At 33.2% G+C, this 19,375-nt stretch overlaps 1 protein-coding gene across 3 annotated transcripts; it reads right to left on the bottom strand.

The window, feature by feature from the left end:
* Positions 1 to 5,778: 5,778 nt before the first annotated feature.
* LOC118044127 (mediator of RNA polymerase II transcription subunit 33B) lies at positions 5,779 to 16,811 on the bottom strand. 3 transcript variants are annotated; one of them, XM_035052284.2, is made up of 12 exons: positions 16,405 to 16,811; positions 16,205 to 16,315; positions 14,867 to 15,211; positions 14,336 to 14,655; positions 14,143 to 14,234; positions 11,832 to 12,180; positions 11,094 to 11,301; positions 9,481 to 9,595; positions 9,249 to 9,410; positions 8,184 to 8,847; positions 7,516 to 7,692; positions 5,779 to 7,161 (listed from the first exon to the last, which is right to left on the bottom strand). In XM_035052284.2, the coding sequence occupies exons 1-12, from the start codon at positions 16,674 to 16,676 to the stop codon at positions 6,041 to 6,043; spliced, it is 3,936 nt and encodes a 1,311-aa protein (XP_034908175.1). In that variant the 5' UTR covers positions 16,677 to 16,811; the 3' UTR covers positions 5,779 to 6,040. The 3 variants fall into 3 exon arrangements, with proteins under 3 accessions (XP_034908175.1, XP_034908174.1, XP_034908176.1); XM_035052283.2 differs by having other exon boundaries at positions 7,516 to 7,722; positions 16,405 to 16,810; XM_035052285.2 differs by lacking the exon at positions 9,249 to 9,410 and having other exon boundaries at positions 7,516 to 7,722.
* Between the last annotated feature and the right edge of the window lie 2,564 nt (positions 16,812 to 19,375).

Genomic DNA, 19,375 nt, shown 5'->3' with positions numbered 1-19,375 from the left:
AATTAATTTAATTAATCCAATTAAGGGTTTAATTGGAGAATTGATAAGTTTTGAGACTTAATTAAACTTGAAAATTAATTTAATTAATCCAATCAAGGGTTTAATTGGAGAATTGATAAGTTTTTGGACTTAATTGGCTTGGAATTAATTTAATTAATGAAATCAGGGACTTAATTGAAAAATTACCAAAGTTTGGGGTTAATTGGGGGGCAAAATTACAACAGGTTAGAGTCCAAGGACTGTTTTGTAAAAAGCATTGAAATGCAGGAGTCCAATTAAAGTTTATCCAGGGGCTTGCTTACGAAAATATCAAAACTTCAAGGATGAAAACACAAATGGCCATTAACAATTGAACGGAGGAGAGCAGACGGTAAGTAAGGAAACCCAACAAACAGAAACACACGAACAGGGGGAAGAGACTGAGAGGAGGACGAAGAGAGAATTCTCCGGGAGTGCTCGAGCTGTTGCTGTCGCCTGCGCCTTCGAATCGCCAGGTAAGGCTTCCCTGTTATCTTCATTTCTACACCTTTAATTAAAGAGAAGAAAACGAGGCTAAGGTAATTTAATTACCTTTGCCCTGTGCAGTGGGCCACTGGCCTGGGCCAGTGGCCAGGCCAGGCTGCCCAGCCCCTAAAAAAATATGTACTGGCCCAGCCCAAAATAAAAACAAAAAACAAAAAAATAAATAAAAAGTGTAGAAATATAAATGTTTTTTACATGTCTTAGGAAAAGTGTATTTTTATCAACTTATTCAATGATATCAGGATCATGAATAAAAAAGAAAATATACTGATTTTTTTTTATAGCCACGAATTTTTACCAACGCCAGAGTTGGAATTATTTGTGGTGGAATTTTTACCAATACCAGAGTTAGAATTATTCATGGTAGAATTATTTTTTTTTTACCAACACCAGAGTTGGAATTATTCATGATAGAATTTTTACCAACGCCAGAGTTAGAATTATTTAAGATCGAATATTTATTGGCGCTAGAGTCAAGAATATTATAAACAAATCATCATAGCATAAGCGAATAAATGTTTAGTAATTTAAGATAAAATTAGCAAAGCAGTCTGCCTCAGGCAGAATGTTTAAGGGGTGATAATATCTTTCCTTTTACATAACCAGTCTCGTACCATAGAATTTCTGTTGACCAGTTAGGATTCCTAGTGACCATAATACTAGGTGGCGACTCCTTAAACAACACCATTTTCCCTAAAAGAACAAGATACCAGAAATCTATTTTTTTTTCCATAATCGAGAATTATTTTTAAGGTCGTCATGATGTCAAATGTGACAGCAATAGAAAAGCACATATGAAAAAAAAAATTAAGAAGGTACGATAACATGCTAAGAGAAAAAATGAGAAGTATGCATACGAAACAAACAAAAGATAAAAAGGGATTTTCTTTGAACAAAGAGATTGAGTTTGGGTGTATATACACAAAGAGAGGTTTTATAGACATAAAAAATCAAACTTGATGCTTAGAGGATATGATTCATTCAGATTCCTTGAAAGAGTCAATGCCTACAAAGTGGATCTATAAGGTGAGTCTAATGTTAGTACTATATTCAAAATTTATGATCTTTTTTTTGTTTGATGTAGGTGATGATTTGAAGTCAAATTTTTTTTAGAAGAGAGAAGATAATGCGATCCTGATTACAACATCAAAGGATCTATTAGGAGTTTCCATTAGGTTTATTCTAAGGCCTAAAACAAAGTGAATCCAAGAGGAGTTCAGTGAGCTAAGTTAAAAGGCTTAGGTTAAAAATGTTCAAATCTGCTAATTTAAACCTTTGTCTACTTTTTAGATCATATTTGAAGCTACAATAAGATTTTGGGTGCGATTCTTATTGGGTTGGGAATTATACATCTTTACCTTTCAAATGATATATGGTAGGCTTGTTAATTCATCCAAATGAGAGAGAACAACGTGTTTGAAGTTGGGCCTAAAATCTACCAGCAAAGTGTGGAAAAAAAAAAGATATTATCTCCCTAAGAGTTCTGATTCCATTCACTATAAGGAATCCTTAATGTTATTGGAAAATTATGTGGTAGCCTTTGTCACTTATTTTACAAGGATTTCATATCAAATAAGAAAAATTAATTTGTTAGAAATTAATTTTTATTTTACAAGGCATCAAGCTTTTGTTCAGTAAGAATTCAACAATTATTTCTCATAAGTATTTTTCACTATCATATGTGGCAAGGGGTGAAAAATAATCTTAAACTATTTTTTTATTTATTTTTATTATTTTAAAACTTATTTTAATTAGTTTAGGCTTTATTTAAAATGGGTGCATGTTTGACTCATTAGTTTTAAGATGTATATAAATACTCTTGTGTAAGGATTTTTATTCAGTTAATAAATTTTTATTTATGGTTGCCGTATATTATAAATATTTTTAGCTTTGTGTAACTAAGTGATTCTCATACTAAGTTCTTCATTAACTTTGGTTCTTCAAGATAAGGTTATTGTTGGGACAAGTTACAAACTTTCTTCAAAACTTCAAATTAGCAAAATAAAGGACATTCTCACATCACATATTTATTATTAATAAAATATTTATTTATTTTTAATATTCATTTATATTTGATTAATGAATCTAATGTTTAATTGAGAAATCTAGAGTAAAGTTAAAGTCCATGAAAAAAAAAATATTTTTGCAAAGGAAATTACAAATGTGTTATAATAATAAGATTTATATTGCATCAAAACATTATGTTTAAATGTTCATGGTCAATGTTTTATTAAGATTGGATATTAATTAGAATTGTTAAGATTGTTGCATATTATGTTCGTTCTTATATGGAAAAAAAACAATTGCTCTCATAAACTGAGATATGAGGGATACCTATTAGTAAATAATATGTAGGTGTTTTTCAGATAACATATACACTAAACTGACTCGTAAGAGAATTCCATATGAAAAGATCATTTATGTCTATGGAAATGTTCTCGTGATAGTTATATAAGTGATTCTTAAACTTGAGATCACTAAGTTATCTTATATACGAAATGTTATGCTTTGATCTTGATCACATGTTGTCCTAATTAAGGGTAACAAACAAGAAAACATTGGGTATAGTATAAACTATATGAAGGAATTTAAGTAAACAAGAATGGATTTATCACCATAGGTGAATTAGAAAACATATTATATATGCTCTCAAATAGTATTGATTATGAAATTATTGGCCAAAGTGAAGTGAGTTTTGGAAAGATTTTAAAAATCTTATTCAAAGAATGAATAACTATAATGTTGAGAATTAACATGATTAAAAAAATAGATATAATCCATGTTATAATATTTAAATCAGAACATTATTGATGAAAGGATAATAATTACACTGAGAAACTAGTCACTGAAAGGTTAAGTCAAACCACTTATGACTTTTCTAATATTTATAAGATCATGACAAGTTGCTGGATATTATATTTGATCTTTAAATATAAGTCAAATCAATCATTAAATTGATAATAAATTAAATTATTTAATTTACTTAATCTTATTTTATTTAGGATTATAATTCATAATTGAACCAATTTATTAGGGAGTCTAATGGGTTACACACATAAAAACTATTGGTTAGAAATTAAAATAAGATGATTAATCAAGTGTGACTTAATTGTAAATAAATTTTAGAAATTAAGAACTAAAATGTAATTAATACAAGGTAATCCAATTCTAGACCTAAAAAAAATCAAATAGGGAATTGATAGATTAAATTTCTAAAAATATTCTAAAATAATATATGTGATATTATGTAAGGGGAAAATTGATATTTTTTTATTTTTAGGATTTTTAGGTTTGTCTATAATTAGAATATTATGCCTTTTTTTTCATAAAGAGAATGTGAGGAAAGTACAATAGAGAAACACTTCAAATACAAAAGAAAAAACTTAGCACTCTAAGGTATAACAATCTCTTTCTCCTAAAAGGTTTTAGGATATTTTTCACTGATGTTTCATTTGGATTACTGTTAAATGCTAAATATTTAGACAACTTGTGGTTTATGACAACCCAACCTTGAAGCAAATATTCAAATCCAAAAAAAACATTTGATCTTCAGGTAATATTTTCATAAATCCTAACCAACTATAAATCTATCTAACAGGATCCTTGAGACTCTTAAAAAACTTTAAATTAATTTTTTTTCTCTATGTGTATATATTTTGGGAAACCCAACAATGATAGCGGAGCCTTCGATTGAAAGTCTATGATTGTCTACTATGAGTTGAGAGGAGAGGTGAGAGGTAAGGATTCACATAGGATTTTTCTTTCTCGATGGGGGAAAGCTTAAAAGAGTGGTCAAGCCAAAAAGAATCGAATCGGGTGGGAGCATTCGACTTCATCAGTCGGGTTCTCTTTCCCTTCTGTCTGTCCGTGCTAGCTAAGCTAAGCTAAGTTTGACATCTTGCTGCTTTAATGGAGCCGGTGGCTTGACAAAGATAGTACGGGAAGAATTCATTCCTATGCTAATGAATCTGATACCATTGATTTTGTTGTAATGCTAACGAAAGGCTTTAAACAAATACTTGGCTCAAGGGAATAAACTGGCTTTCTTCTCGGCTATAGGTCATGGGAGAGAGTGATTTTAGAATGTCTTTCAGCTTAAATAAGCATTGCACAAATGGCAAGCTCTGGTCTTCTCTTATCCACTACAGTAAAAGACTGATCCGACTACTCGATACAACAATCTGTTAGATCGTGTCCTTAGGCATCGCGATGCAATCATATCACATCTTAACTGAGTATGTATAATTTAGGCTTTTATAGTTTTGGTTTGTATATTCATAATGATACCATGAGCGCTTTAGGATGCCCTTAAGATATCTTTTCAAATACTGCTATACAATTACAGCCTGTCTTTGCTCAATGAGATTATAGGTTTTTATTCCTCACTCACATATAGTGAACTTGGTTCATTCAATTCTTAGGGAAAAGGAAGGATCCATTGTGAATGAATGAGAAGACTGGAGTAGTATCTTCATTAGCCGGAAGGACTTCACTAGCTCAAAGAACGAACAAGAAAAGGGTTAGTGTTTAGGTAGGATAAAAGGATGTAGTCCAATGGCTAAAGCTCTGCCAGCTTCTTGTAAACTGAACTCTCTTCTCTTTAGGTTCCGAGTTGTCTTTTTTTTTAGGTAAGATTTTTCTTCGCCGCTAGTAATAATGAAGTTCTTGGTAATTTGAAAGGAGGAAGGAAGATCTCCACTCATTTAAATTAATTCAATGCCTACGGTGAGGCACGACCCACAACAAACAAAAACAACGAAGTTATAATTAGATAATTAGAGTTGTTGATTGTATGTTGTAATTATTATTGGTTATCCTTTATACCATTGATGTTAAAGAATGGTTCTTTGCTCATGGAATTGAATTTGATTCACTCGTTTAATGAAAGTCGGATTTTTTTTAATTTTTGACAAAGTTGTAATATTAGTATTAAAAATAAATAAAAAATAACAACAATCCTATAAATAATTAGATTTTTTTATTGGTTGTTTTTTAAAAAATATTAATTGCTACCGTGAGTATAAAATTCATGATGTAAAATATAACTTTTTTTCAAAATGTAAAATCACAATCAAACCTTAGAAAATTTTTTATAATTATCCATTTAAATTGGTTTTTCCAAATTGAAAATCAATAAAGAGCAAGTAGCCAAAACAAAACCAAACAAATAAATAATGAAGTCTACTTTCAGATTAATCAAAAACAAAAAGAGCATACCCAAAAATAAAAAGTGAAAAAAAAAAAAAATCCTTTCAATGCACAATAAAATGATCCTTATAGTTTTTTCTTTAACTTCAATTTAATTTAATGTTTGACATGGGGCGCTATCCCTAGTGACGAATCTACAACTCGACTACTTGTTTGAAAAGGAGTATTTTATACGTGAGCTATGACTTTACAGAAAGATACCTACAGATGTTAGTAACTTAAAGTATTTTTGGAGGACCGAACCCACCATGTCACCAGACCACAGAGATATGTTATAATTAGCATTCAAGCTACATGCTTTTGACAAAACCTACAAGCCAATTTCAATAACCAGTTCAGCAGCTGCACCCATTGTACCAACTCCACCTCGTCCCAGTAACGCTACAGCCAGTTCTTCTTCGTTCCACTGCCTCAGCCCCTTGCTTACCCTCTTCAATGTATCCACATCCACCTCAAGCACCCATTTTGGTGTGCAGGCCACCATCAAGCACACAAACCCAGATGTGTACGCCCATGCAGTAGCCCAATCACAACCAAGCGATATTTTCCCCTCTAGAGCACTTGCCAGAAATTCCAAGTGAGCTTTGAGCACTGTTGGCCGTTTTTTTGATGCTGCTGATTCTGAATCCACACCCCATGCAAATGTCCCACAAAATAGCGCAAAGTACGCTAGTGCATAACCCCTTAGCATTGCAACCATACCTCCAGATTCTCCACCTTCCTGCTCCAATCCATGTACTGATATAAACCAAGAGGGTAAAGTTTCATTAATCAAAGATTGAACCAAATTTAATCCGCCAGATATCCACACTAGAGAAGATCCAAGTGAAGCTGCAAGCTTGACACGCGTCATTGCTGCAGCAAGAGAAACTTTCCCATATCGCATCCCATATTTGCTTTTCTTCAATTTCTCCATTGCACCTCGAGTCCATGCGCTACTTGCAATATCTCTAACAGAGTGCATTAGAAGAGAGAGAATTTCTTCTGTCATGAACATGACATCCCTGACAGATCGATGCACTCGTAAGTAAAGAATTCCAGGGGCAACAGGAGAGATTCCACCAGATAAGTGGGAGCCAAACCCGTGACCTAAAAGGGCACCCACACCACCATTGCTGGAAATGTGAGGGGGGCTCAAACCAAGAGTGGATGCGAAGCAGCTCTTCAGAAGCTGAACTACAGCATCGCTGTTATGGTGGAACACGGTACGAGAAGCAGAGAACACAAGGTAGTCACTCCAACGCTTAACTTTCTGGGCCCATAGAGAGGCTATAATGGGCATGCATGGCCAGGGGCAACCAGCAGCAAGGGCATTCAAGGCTGGGCCAACCAGGGTGAGGAACCTTTCAGACATTTTGTCCAATTTGTAAGTAATTGTGAGGCTTACTAGGGCAGCTAATGGCAAAGGAAGTGTAGCCAGAGATGTACCCCCTGCAAGAACAAGTATTAAGCCTCATTAATGAAATTTGTTTTTCTAGAAATTAAATTCCCTTGTCAAAATTTAAACACAACTCATGCATACTCATTCTTCCTGCTTCATCATGATATGAAGATCTCTAGGTCTAGCTCAAGAATGCACTTGAAAGTTGAAATCTAACAAAAGGATGAAAATTTCCAAACCTAAAACTGTACAAGTATATCTATTGATCTTCAAAATGCAGGTTGTTGTGGTTTGTTCTAGCAATGCGTTCAAAAAAACATACATGAAAAATTTTCATTTATCAAGAACTGAAAACCCTATAGCCTTAAAAAAGGGAACAGTAATCTTGTATGATAAAGAATTACCTACAGAAAGGCTTGGGACATCAACACCAGTGGCAGCCAGTATTTTCTTTATCTGCTGCTCAACAGAGGATAAATTGACAGCTGGGCTCGGCCAATCAGTTCCATTCATAGAAGCTGGCTTCCATATGCCTCGTGTAACTTCAGCTGACAAGTAGCTTACAATGGTGGCCAAAGATGCTGGTAGAAAATCGGCAAGATCTTTAAGCCCTATGATAAAAGGTGCAGGTGTAAATAGATAAGAATTGAGCATGTAGTTATCAGGGAAAATGGTTTTTAACGTTTTGAAGTTTTGGTACAATTAAACTTTTAAGTCTCTGTCTAAACCAACAATACAATCATTTGATGATTAATGCTTTAAGATGATGTGAAACTTTAATCCCTCTATACTATCCTCTGCTCTAATATGCCCCATAGCCACACAGTGATTACAGTATTGTGTTAGTTTTTAAAAGAATAGGGCTAAATTTTAACCATTCTAAGATCTGAGTAATACCTGCTCTCATACTTATAAAGTGCGTTCACATTTATCTCAATCACATAGCAAAACAGTATTCTTGACGTCCTCTTAATATTTTCTCTTAAGGCACCAACTTCTTCCTCACATGCCAACTGGTCTCAAACCATATAGACTTAATTGATGAAGGAAACTTTGAGCAAATTGTACATACCTGTAGCCAGTTCACGGGGAGAGAGTCTTCCATGGGCACAGGCTGTCAGAGCAGCGTCAAGGGCATATGGAGTTGCTTCTAAGATATCCCATGCAGATATTTTAAGCCTAGCTTGAGCATCTTCAGCACCAGGGCCAGATGAAAGACTACTTCCAGAGTTCGTCGTAGAAGTCGAAGGCTGAACACCTCTATTTATCCTTCTGAACATTAAATTGAGGAGTGCATCAACAATCTGATGAACAGGGGTTCCATGTACAAGACCGGAAAAGGTAGAAGCAATGCATTCCAGATGCTGCCTGTACCATAGTTTCAACTTTGGGAAAGAATCCAAGAATATGGGTTCTACAGACAGACTCAAAATTTTTGAGAATCTCCTACGTCTGAGTTGACGCCTGGTCGAAGTTCCAAGGGACGCTAATAGGGAATTCCTTACAAGCAAGAGGTATTCAGGGCTTAGATGGGATCCCACTGGTGGTACGTCTCCCATCACATGATCAATAGGTGGATGATCAAATCTCCACAATCTCAGAAGAAGTGTAAAGGCATTAGAAAAAACTGCATGACAAGAAAGTTCTTCACCAGTTGGAAGAGTCCATGAGACCTCAGGAACGGCAGAGCCAAAGGCCTCACAGATGGGCATCAATGCACCAGCAAGTATTGGAACCTGGCAATAGATGTTGAAAATCAGTTCACAGACAGCATAAAGGACACAAATTTTCCATTTATTTCCACAGTTTGGTTCTTCACTTTAATTTCTATTAACCTTTTGCTTTAAATTTTTTTTCCTGTTAACTTTTTTCATTGACTTTCTCTTCTATGCATATGGATCTCACCCATGATTTATTACTTCACAAAATCAAATAAAGGCACAATTTCTTAGTTTTCACGCATATTGGAACCCTCTATATTCCATCGTGACAAACTCTTTATTAAATGACCTCTTCAAGAACTTGATAAATTTTCTTTTCTTTATGTGTAAAAGGACACGGGCACCAGTCAGCAAAAGACATGCATTACACATACAGACACAAGTCAGTAAAGAAGTGTTGTTAAAATTCAACCCACCAAACCATGTAAGGATAAAATCTGCACGCAATCCACGGATGATATTCCAACAAGAAGAACATTTAAAAGCGGAGCATAATTTATCAAGTGACTCTCACTCCCAGAGTAATCAGCAGGAACTGGAGGTGACAGCAATTTTATAATGAAAAGAATAGTATGTTCCTGTAAACAACAGTAGAATTAATTAATAACTTCAACTGGAGAGGGAGTGGGGGAGCTTCTGAAACATTACCTGAATATTCCAACCACGAACAAGAGAGGCTCCACAAAGAATAGTAGCGGCAGATATCTTCTCATCATCAGAACCATCGACTGCAATCTCATATATTTTCTCGATCGCTGGTAAGCTTCCATCAAATCCATCTTAAATTCAGTTGCCATACCACTGGGTAAATATACAAAAAAAGAGCATCTGACATGCATGGTTCAGGAAAAAGAATGGCATAACTTAAGACCAGGTTAGGAAATTAGGGAATAGCATTTTAAGCAAGACAGCTATGACCTTCATCGTATGCACATGCATTTGAATCTTTCCTCATGCATAATTACAACATTATGGAGGAAAAATCCTAAATCATAAAACCTCTCGACTTGATTGTATTCAAGTTGTGCTCAATTTCAAAAACCTCCATTATGGAATCTGTCATCATAACAGCATTCAAAACACAAAAGCACATCTTGAAACAGCCTCTTTTAAGGCATTCATAGAATAACATCACCGACCAAAACATAATGACATTAAGAGCTAATTATTATGAAGCTAATTAGATCAAGTTGACCCTTGTTCATTGCTTCACATTTTAAACACCCTACCATAAGAATAAACATTAATAAAAATTCACACACTTGTTAAGCAAAAATGAAAATAAAACAAACAATTCCACAGAAAAACACTGCAGTTGTATAGAATTACAATTTTGCTCAAAAGAAAAAATTTCTAAAAGCTCAAGTTTGGAAACAAAAGCCAATGTCATGAGAAACAAAACCAATGGAAAGAGTGCTATCTTGTAAAAGATTTATGATGATTTATATTATTCAATGTTAAGTCTTGTGCAAAGAAGGTAGGAAACTCATGCTGTCTCAATTATAGTGCAGTATTATGTTCACCATCCATGCAATAAAAAAAAAAAAAAAAAAAAAACCCTGGAAAATAAAGGGGAAAAGGAACAGATTAGTCCATCTACTTCTGATGTCTCTCAATTACACCTCTGATTGGCTTCAAACTTTCAATTTTGTTTAATTTTTCTCCTGACAAACTTCAATTTCAGCCCCAAATTTCAACGCCTTCTTTATTTTGGTCCTTGATCTCAGATTTTTTCAATTTAACCCCTAATTGCCATTAAACTTTCAAATCTCTTCAATTTCACCCCTGATTTCAATCAATTTGAGTCCCTAAAGTTTGATGCCTTTTACAAAATAATCCTTGATTGTGAATTTCTTCAATTGAACCCTTAATTGACCCCAAAACTTTTATTTTCTTTCAATTTGACTCCTGATTTGAATCAATTGACTTGGTAAAAATTAAATTTGTGTTGGTGTTTTGGGGCATGTTTCCATTGTGTTACACTTTTATCAGACCTATTTCGATTTTTCGGGATCAGATCTCAATCTTGATTGTGGGTTGCGTGACGACGTGATCATAAGGTTCGCATCAAGGGTTTAAATTGAATCAGTTTGGTTTGATTTGTTTGATAAGATTGAAATCAACCCTGAATAGAAACAAAAAATTTTGGGGATTTTTAATTGGTTTTTTCTCAATTTTATTTTTTTGGTTAATTTTTTTCAATTGTCTTGGTTTTTTAATTGTTCAGATACAGTTTTTAAACAATACCACTGGCAGCATACCTGGAAGCTGGAGTTGAAACCAAAATGTTTATCATTGAGTGGGTTAAAGGTGACCCGTTCATCAATGACGACCAGCCAAGTGTTTGACTGGGAACACTCCTAGGTACTTGGTTGGCAAGAGTCACATAGCCTGGCCATAAATATGCTGATGTGTCCAACATATTTCTTGCAATACAAGCCTCAACAATCAGGTGCCTCAAGTTTCCAGCTGGAAAGTAATAAAATGAAAAACAAGACTAGAATTCAGAGCCATGGAAAAACAATAAATACTGGCATCCAGGGCCAACAGGTTGAGAACAAAGAAAATAAAAGAAAACAATAAACCTAAAAGAGAAGTGGATAGATAACCATATTTTGAGAAGACAACAGATACAGGCCTACTGTAAAAATAAAGGAGAAAAAATAGTTCAAATTCTAGCGAGAACTACTATTTTGTTGTTTTTGTCACCCTCTAAAGTCTGAAATGAGGAAAAGGAAACAGTGATAGCAATTGAAAGGACTGATGTTAGAAAACAAATAAAGGTTCAATTAGCTCATCTAATAATTGTTTTTTTAAGAAACCCCCTATATACAAGGGAACTTTCTAAAATGTACAGAAACCTGCCGATTCATGTTATAACATTTTGGTAGCAGGGGAAATTGAACCTGTTTAGCAACATCATTGGAATTATATTGTTTCCACACCAAACACAACCTTTGATAATATGAACTGCAATGTTAAGGAATGAAATCACTTACAACAGTTGACTGGCATGTCATTTATACTCATGCTATAACCATTACTGACAGTGAGACCTGAGATAAACATTGTAGCTTTTGCGGCAGCTTGATTAGCTACTGAGCTAACAGGCTGAGGCGGAGTCAACAACCCCTCATAATCACCCAATAGCTGCAGGGAAGTAATTAGACCCTTTCGACGTTTCCCCTGTTTTTCTTTTCTTTGATTGGTAGGGCTCTGTAGCGTTTCATCAATCAATTCACTTTCCTCTTCCTCAATAATATTAGCCACTACAAGGGTTGTAATAGACAATAACATGGACAAGCATGTATCAAGGCGAGGTACTGGACCCTCACTAGGATTTCTTTCCTGAAATAACACAAATAGGTTATGTACTGAAAGATGCATAAATCATTAAAAGTCAAAGAAGGTTTGTGCAAAACTTACCAAAATAAGGGGAAAAAAAAACATGCAATTCTTTTGGAAGAAAAAGAATAATGCTTCCAGAAAATTGATTTCAGTTGATTCTCTAATTCAAGCTAGTACATTAAAAAGGTTTCAATTGTCTAGGACCACTTTGTATACTTTATTCTTAAATTTATCACTACAGAATCATTTTTTCTCTGCTCTAATCGAAAACATGTATTCTGTCTCATCCCTAAAATCCTGCTTTATTAATGCTTTGCATAACTTTAAATGAATACCACCAACTGTGTTTTTTTCTGGAGCTTAATGAAACCTACATGAACAACACATGAGAAATAATAAATAATGAAGCTTGTTTAAGAAGCTATATAATCTATATTCTTCAAAGAATAGCTATTCTATGACAAAAGCAAAAATGACTGATGGACGAACCAAAAATGATATAGAATATATCTATGGGAAAATTTAGAAATCTGGTTGTTAACTGGATTACATTTTGCAGTTTAGATATTAACTTTTATTTCTAGTCAATTGTCAAAAGTAGTTTTTAGGTATAAACTTTATTCTACTACCTACTTGGTAATTGGCTTTGGTGCCCATTAACTCAAGTTTAGCATCACAATTCCTTTCTAATTTTATCGTTCCATTGACTTCATCCCTTTCTTCGTATTTACACCGCATGTTATATCTCATTCTTGTGGGAGTGCTTTGTCAAGTATATACTCATTTGGTTTGTGAAAGGCATTAAACATTTCAGAAGCACTAGTTTAAGCCCTTGTTCAGTGTCAAATATACCAAATTGTTGTTTATGAAAGAAGATATATAAAAATTAGTGCCCTAGGGACTCAAACCTTTCTCTACTTTCATAACATAGGGTAGTAAAAGATTATTAAGAAAAATAAATTAAGGAACTGTGAAACTACTCTTTGCACAATCCAATAAAAATTTGAAAAATAAAAAATTTCATTGTTGAAGACATGAAAGACCGGTTTGCGTACATCAAAGTCAAGGGAAGCTAATATCCAGTGTTAGAATTTGAAGCAGCAGATTCTAATAGGAAGAGGTTGAGGAAAATGAAAGAGTGTCGAAGACAACATAAGTTGGAAGGAGAAAGATAACTAAAACATGAGAACAACACGGAAAACTAATTCAAGAAATTTTATACTTAACCATTACAAAGCACAAGACCAAGTTTTCTCCGACTACACTTGAATGATGATATATAAATTTCTATTCAAAAGTAAAATAATAGAGAATCTTTATATTCTTTTGTATTCATATTCATTTATTTAAGATAGAAAAAACACCTATCATCCATATCAAGTCAGTCTCATGTTGTTAAATAAAATTTATATTTGTAACTCCCTTCTTATAGTTCTTCTTTTTTCCTCCCTATCCCACCCATCCTCCCTTAATTTTTCTTCTCTTCCTTTACAATATTCTGTTTCCTATCCATTCTTCTCAAATGTTTTCTACCCAACATTCAGGCTCATAAAAATATAAGGGTGAGTTTACTTTCAGAATGTTTTTGTAATTCTCTACTTGATGTTTAGTTCCTTCTTATGACCATGGGGAAAAAAAAAAAGGAAGTTTACTAACTACTAGTTTTCTGAAACAGGAAAGGAAGATATTGTTTAGCTTGTCTTTAAAATAACTAGAGATCAAATAAGAAACAGGTGAACCAAACATGGCACTTTTTTTTTTTTGGCAAAGTAGAAAATATGGAGAAGTACTTGCTTTTAAGAAAACTTAAAAAAAGAAAACACACTTTTCCAAGGAAACTATTTTTATTTTAAATTTGTTCATTTTCTCCACTTTTTTATTCACTGAAAAGTTTTCTAGAAAACTGCAAAATTTTCCACATGACACCCATGGATTTTTTATCAAATTAGAACAAGCACCCACCCTTTGAACTAGCCGTAAAGCTGCAATCCATAAGCCTAGAAAAGTATCATGCCAAGTGGTGCGATTAACTGCTTGCAGAGCTTTGACCAAACCTGCAACATAAAATTGGAACAATAAATTTTCATTTATCACCTACAGTCCTACTCTATAGGTTTGTAAAATATTTCAGCATAAAACAAGAGATGAATCATACTGATAAGATTTTCTATAGCACTAGTTGTCGTCACTTGTGACCCATCCATAGTGTCTTCTAGAAATAGATCAATAGGTAACCAAACTGCAGACTGACTTGCCCCGCGGCATTGACCAACAGAAGATTTTAGAGACCCTGAAAACATGACTGCATGAAACTCATGTTGTGATATTGTTTTGCACTTTCGAGACAAAACCCTTCGGGTGTCAGATGTCAACTGCAGAAAAGCATCTGGAGTTATGTGTTTTGAGTTCCTCAAAGCTGCAGAATGCACAACAAGCAGTTGCAATTGCTCGATGAAGCCTCCCCAATGTGAAGGCCTAAAAGGATAAGAGAACATCTTTATTAATCGTGTTTCATTCATTAAATTTCTCCAATATCTAGTAGTAACCACCCTACAGTAAAGTTCAGAAGACCATGCCAGGTTAGGCATCATTTAGGTTGAGCATGGCAAACCACTTTAATGGCTTGTTCCCCACTTCTTCTTATAAAACACAAGTAAAACCAATCATGACACTATATATATCTTACATGTTTTGACGTGCCAAGTAAAGTAGCCTCGAGGTTAATTTATTTTTTAGAAACTCTCCAATTAGCTCGATAGCCATTGTAGTATTTACTTTGTGCAACTCGTGGTGCTCATTTCTCTTCTCACTAAAGTTCTCATGAGCATCTATTTCCATACCCTCCGGTCTGCATAGCCATCTAGAATTCTTTTCTGCACCTAGTTCAAGCAACCCTTCATCATCCAAGGAAGCATCAAGTAACTGCCACACGATTGAAACGACAAATTCAACCAGAAGAAGGCCAGGTTCACACAATTGCACGCCAAATATTTGGGAAAGATGAGCAACATCATCTATTGATTTCATGATCCTGTAATTGCAACTAAAAGATGTTAATATCTATAATAGAAGTTTAAAAGTACATCAAAAAAAAAAAAAAAAATGGCAGGATTCAGATTGTCTTTCAGGATTTTTGTTAGTCCTTAAGCAGGCAAAGAAAGATTCTTTATTGCAATAGTTATTTCTGCAGATTCTGTCAGAGAAAAAATAAAAAAGACAACTTTTAAATTCCACGGATGAGGCAATCACAATTGGCAGGATTGCTAGGACCTAAGAGTGTCCAAATTGAATGCATTCAAAGTCTGGATCCAAAAGTAAACATTAATGAAGCATCCGTTTAACAACATAAGCACAGAACAATCCCAATACTACAATTTTCTACATAATTGTTTCTGTATAGCATCCTAAATGTTTACATCATTGCATTGTGTTACAGTTTTAAGAGATACATCCACAAAGCGACCCATGCACATAGTTTGGTATAAAAAACAAGGAGCAACAGTATTTTTCAGCTTAAAACTGCAGTTAGTTCTTTGAGTTGCAGCCTTATAACCATCCATGGTCATGAAGAAGGTGAAAACACCAGTGCAACATCTGAGCAAAGGCTGTAAGATTGAATGAAACTACCACTGTCCACACAATCACCCAAGTCAGCCAACTCCTTGTGAAAGAGAATGGCTTAGAAACAACTCTTATTCCCATTTTCCATATTTTAACCCAAATGAGAGATAAAACCAAGCATAATGGTGATGATCCAACACGGCGCCTACTATTACTAAATCTCCTATTATTCCGTCTCGTCATCGTCTCTCTTTCAACATTCAATTTTTGTTTTATCCAGAAAAAGAAAAGAAGCCACCATGCATAACTAGAAAATTAAGACTTGCTATATCTGCCTATTCCAAACAACAATACCAAGTTTTAAGGAAAAAGGTCAGCATTTGCAAAATCATACAATTAATTAGCAGAAACAAGTAACGAAATCAGGCTAATGTCGTTATTCATAGAAATCCAAAACACTCACAATTGATAATTTGGGGCAGCGATTAGAGCTGAAAAGGAAAAGGCGTGTCTCTTTACGAGTTCCATATACAGCCTATATGCAGACGGGTGGAGCTGTCGATTCGGAACAACCCTGTAAATAAATAAAATTAAAATTAAATAAAATAAAATAACCCTTTTTGGCATAAAATTGAGATAATATCAATGAAGGTGATGGCCTGCCTGGTAGAGAGGAGAGCGAGGACGAGCAAAGGAGGGACCAGGTTGAAGGAGAGGGCCTTCTCGAGGAACTTCCACGTGATGGGCATGTGATTATCGAAGCAGATATGAGAGACTAATAGGTGAGCCAGCTCCATTGAGGGCAAATCAACGCGGGCAGAGTTGAGATTGGAGCTGAGTTGGATCGCCCACAGTTGCGGGTCGCAGTTCTTGACCTGAGCTGACTTGGTGAGTTCAAGTACCGAGTCCCATACAGTACAACTCACCGCCGCCATATCTCAACTCAATTCCTTTTAGGAAATTGGATTTGGATTCCCTGTTTGTTCGCGTTGCTTTGGACTCTGCTGCTGGAAAAGAAGGGAAAAAAAAACAGTGAAGGACCAAGGAAGGCTGGACTCAGACTCATACTCATACTCGAGAAGGCGGGCATGGCATAAAAAAATAATTATTTATTGATTTTTAAAATATTTTTTTATTTAAAATAATATTTTTTTATTTTAAAAAAATATTTTTAATATTAATACATCAAAATAATCTAAAAACATCCAAAAAATAATTTTAAAGTAGAAATAATTTTAAAAAATATGGTTGAACTACAATACCAAATATAGCCAAAGTGTAATATAAGTTTTGGGATTTTTACTTCTATTTTTCTTTTTAATTGACTTGAAGATGAAAGAAATAATAAATTATGTGTTTTTTTTTTTTAACTTTTACCATGTTGGTATTTACACTATATTGTGGGTTGTATTAATTTTTTTAATATAAAAAATAAAATAAAAAATTAATTTGAATTTTTAAAAAAAAAAATCATGATGACTAAAAATACTTGAAAAAACAAATATTAATAAACCAAAATGAAACATATCAAGACTACTAATTTAAAACATACCAAATACTTTAAAACAATTTTAACGTAGCATCTTTTTATAAAACTTATTAGGACGATAATATATTAGATTTAAGTTTAAATTTTATAATTTAATTCATCAAATCTACATTTCATATCATGAACTTCATTGAGTTTAATTTATTTTTTTACCTAAATATATGATAAAAATAAAAGAAAAAAAATTAAATGATGAAATTAAAAGAAAAGGTAAAGGGAAAAAAACTCAAGATAACATTTTTTTATATAGAAAAACTGAAATGGCTAAATCTGCAATCCATGTCTTAGATTTCATTAGGATAAATAACTTTGTTTTTAAAATTTATTTTTTACCTAAAAATAAAATAAAATAAATAAATGATGAAATTAAAAAAAATAAATAAATAACCACAGAAAAATAAACAAACAAGGTTGATGCAAGCTTGGTAGTGGCTCATCTCGGCATTAAAAAAAAAAAACTCATGTTATTGGGCCTTTTAGCCCTATTTTTTTTTTTAAGAGGACATGTTGTCTTTCCCTTAAAAATACAAAACATAAGATGGAGAGTACGTTGTCAACTGAGACAAATGATGTGTTATTTATTTATCTAGATTTCAACCACCACTATGGTGATTTGAAAATCAAGAAAGGGTTTTTTTCCCATTGAAATCTATTTTTCAACCCATTTGGACATAAAAACATTTAATAAACACTCTTAAAACATGAAAAAACTAATTTATCAACCAAACATATAAAAAAAAGATCTAAAAATCCAAAATCAAATTGAGTTAAAATATTATTTCTTGGCCTTCATATATTTTCTAAACAATATTGAAGTTAAAAACAACCTCCAGCAAACTTTTCTTATTACATGAAACTTGTAAACACCAAGTTTTACCATTTTAGTTGTTGGAATCGACCACAACTAATGACTTTCTATCTTCTCATTATAATTCAGTAACTTTCTCTCTCCTCTCTCAAATTCAAGGACTGAAAAATAGAAAAAAAAAATTGGACTAAAATTGAATTTTATAAAATTACAAATTGATGGTGATTGTGTTTGAATTTTAAAAGTAAGAGGATTAAAAAGAATATTTCATCCAAAATTCTATATTGGTCATAAGTATTCTCTGTGTTTAATACTTTGGTCCCCTATCATTTTTGTTTTTGTAAAGAAAAAAAAAAAAAACAAGACAAGCAACATGTCATTTGTTTACCTGGATTCTAGCTACCATTACGGTAGGCTGAAAATCGAGGTAGCTTTTATGTCTTAAAACCTATTTTTTCAACTCATATAGATCTTAAAAAAAAAAAAAAATCTAAGAAGCACCATTAGAACATGAAAAAACTAATTATCAACTTAGAAAACCCAAAAAAAGGTTAAAAATCCAAAATCAAACCAAGTTAAATTTTCCTTTCTCAACCTTGATATGTATTTTAGGCAATATTAAGATTCAGAACAGCCACCATCAAACTCTTCTAATTGAATGGAACTCATGGACACCAAATTTGACCTTTTTAGTGGTCAAAATTAACCTCAACCAATGACTTTCTCTCTCCTTGCTGAAATTCAATGATTTTCTTTATTCTCTCTCAAACTTAAGGATTAAAAATTAAGAAAATTAAATTTTATAAAATTACAATACTGTAAAAGTTGAAATTTGAAAGCAGGAAGATTAAAATAAATATTCCATCCAAAATTCTTGAGTGGCCATAAGTTTTCTTCGTGTTTAACACTTTGGTACCTATCATTGAATGTATATTTCATTAACAAGTTTTGACAATTTTTCCATCAAATTGGGCGTAGAAGGTTATAATAATAGTAATAATAATAATAAAAAGAAGTTTGCGGACAATGACAATTTTTTTTTCAATTTTACTATTCATTGCTACAGTGAAAACTTAAGACATTTTAGTATGTACTAGATTTGTGATCCATGTTATGCTAGTAACCGGTTCAAATTTTCCTAACTTCAAAAAAAAAAATTGTTCAAGCAATGCCAACATTTTAAAAGCAATAAGAAAAATTTTGAGACCCAGGTCATTAACTTGACTAAGTTAAATAAGTTTGGCCAATTTGATAATATAATTATAAAAAAAGGCATC

The sequence above is a fragment of the Populus alba genome, chromosome 2, assembly GCF_005239225.2.
Source record: "Populus alba chromosome 2, ASM523922v2, whole genome shotgun sequence".
Classification (NCBI taxonomy): domain Eukaryota; kingdom Viridiplantae; phylum Streptophyta; class Magnoliopsida; order Malpighiales; family Salicaceae; genus Populus; species Populus alba.
The sequence above is the reverse complement of the archived record's forward strand: the minus strand, read 5'-3'. Positions and strand labels throughout refer to the sequence as shown.

Bases quoted from the DNA above. Each gene is read 5' to 3' on its own strand.
- LOC118044127 (XM_035052283.2), bottom strand. From the start codon at position 16,676: ATGGCGGCGGTGAGTTGTACTGTATGGGACTCGGTACTTGAACTCACC. The intron at 9,411-9,480 runs GTAATGTTTCAG...TGTTGTTTACAG, and splicing joins TTCGTGGTTGGAATATTCAG to GAACATACTATTCTTTTCAT. The intron at 7,162-7,515 runs GTAATTCTTTAT...TTGTTCTTGCAG, and splicing joins TGTCCCAAGCCTTTCTGTAG to GGGGTACATCTCTGGCTACA.